At 65.5% G+C, this 820-nt stretch overlaps 1 protein-coding gene across 2 annotated transcripts in view; it reads left to right on the forward strand.

Moving 5' to 3' along the window:
• The window catches only part of TMEM57 (transmembrane protein 57), a 122,515-nt gene continuing 121,695 nt past the window's right edge, over positions 1-820 (forward strand). For both annotated transcript variants that reach the window (XM_015411655.1, XM_015411656.1), the window contains exon 1: positions 1-255. In XM_015411655.1, coding sequence (XP_015267141.1) covers positions 176-255 — 80 coding nt within the window. In that variant the 5' untranslated portion in view covers positions 1-175. The remainder of the gene's footprint in view (positions 256-820) is intronic.

Genomic DNA, 820 nt, shown 5'->3' on the forward strand with positions numbered 1-820 from the left:
AGAGAAACAAAACCAAAAAAAGGAGCAAAACACGCCGTTAAAAAACAACACGCCCCCCCCAAATAATAATAATTAAAAAAACACCCTAAAAAGCGCCTCGCCTCCCTCCGCGCGGGCAGCCCGGACGCGTTCGGATGTTGTCGCTCTGACCCGGGCGGGGCAGGAGCCGAGAAGGATGAAGCGCCGGAGTGCCGACTGCAGCAAACTCCGGCGGCCGCTGAAGCGGAACCGCATCACCGAAGGCATCTACGGCAGGTAAGGCCCCGCACCTGCCTCGGCCAGGCGGATGGGAGGCGGCGGCAGCGGCGGCAATGGCCCTGGCGTTTCCTCAGCATTCCCTCCGCTGCGGGCCGTCGCCTCACACACACGCCGCGAACCTGGCCGGGGCTCCTCCTCCTCCTCCTCACAACGCTTCTTTTGCCTCCCCCCCCCCCCCCCCCCCCCCCCCCCCCCCCCCCCCCCCCCCCCCCCCCCCCCCCCACCCCCCCCGCCTCCGCAGGCCTTCCTCCGCCGCTTCCACGCCGCGGCTCCCCTCACACGGCGCTTCCCGCCCATTGTCCGCCGCTGCCTTGCTTTCCTTCCTCCGCAAGTTCTCCTCACGGACCCGCCTCGATATACAGACAGAACCCGTTCCGTTTCCTCAGGCCGCCTGGCCGGCCCTCACAACAGACCCCCGACCCCCTTCAGTCAGTGCGTCGCTTCTTCGCAGCCCCCCACCCTTCAATAAATACACACCAGGTTTTTTCTGACGCACACCTCAGAACGACAACCCCCGCCCCCCAAACACGCCACGCCAGACTTTGTCTTTCCGTAGGCCTTT

Source organism: Gekko japonicus, unplaced genomic scaffold, assembly GCF_001447785.1.
Source record: "Gekko japonicus isolate JY-2015 unplaced genomic scaffold, Gekko_japonicus_V1.1 scaffold62, whole genome shotgun sequence".
NCBI lineage: Eukaryota > Metazoa > Chordata > Lepidosauria > Squamata > Gekkonidae > Gekko > Gekko japonicus.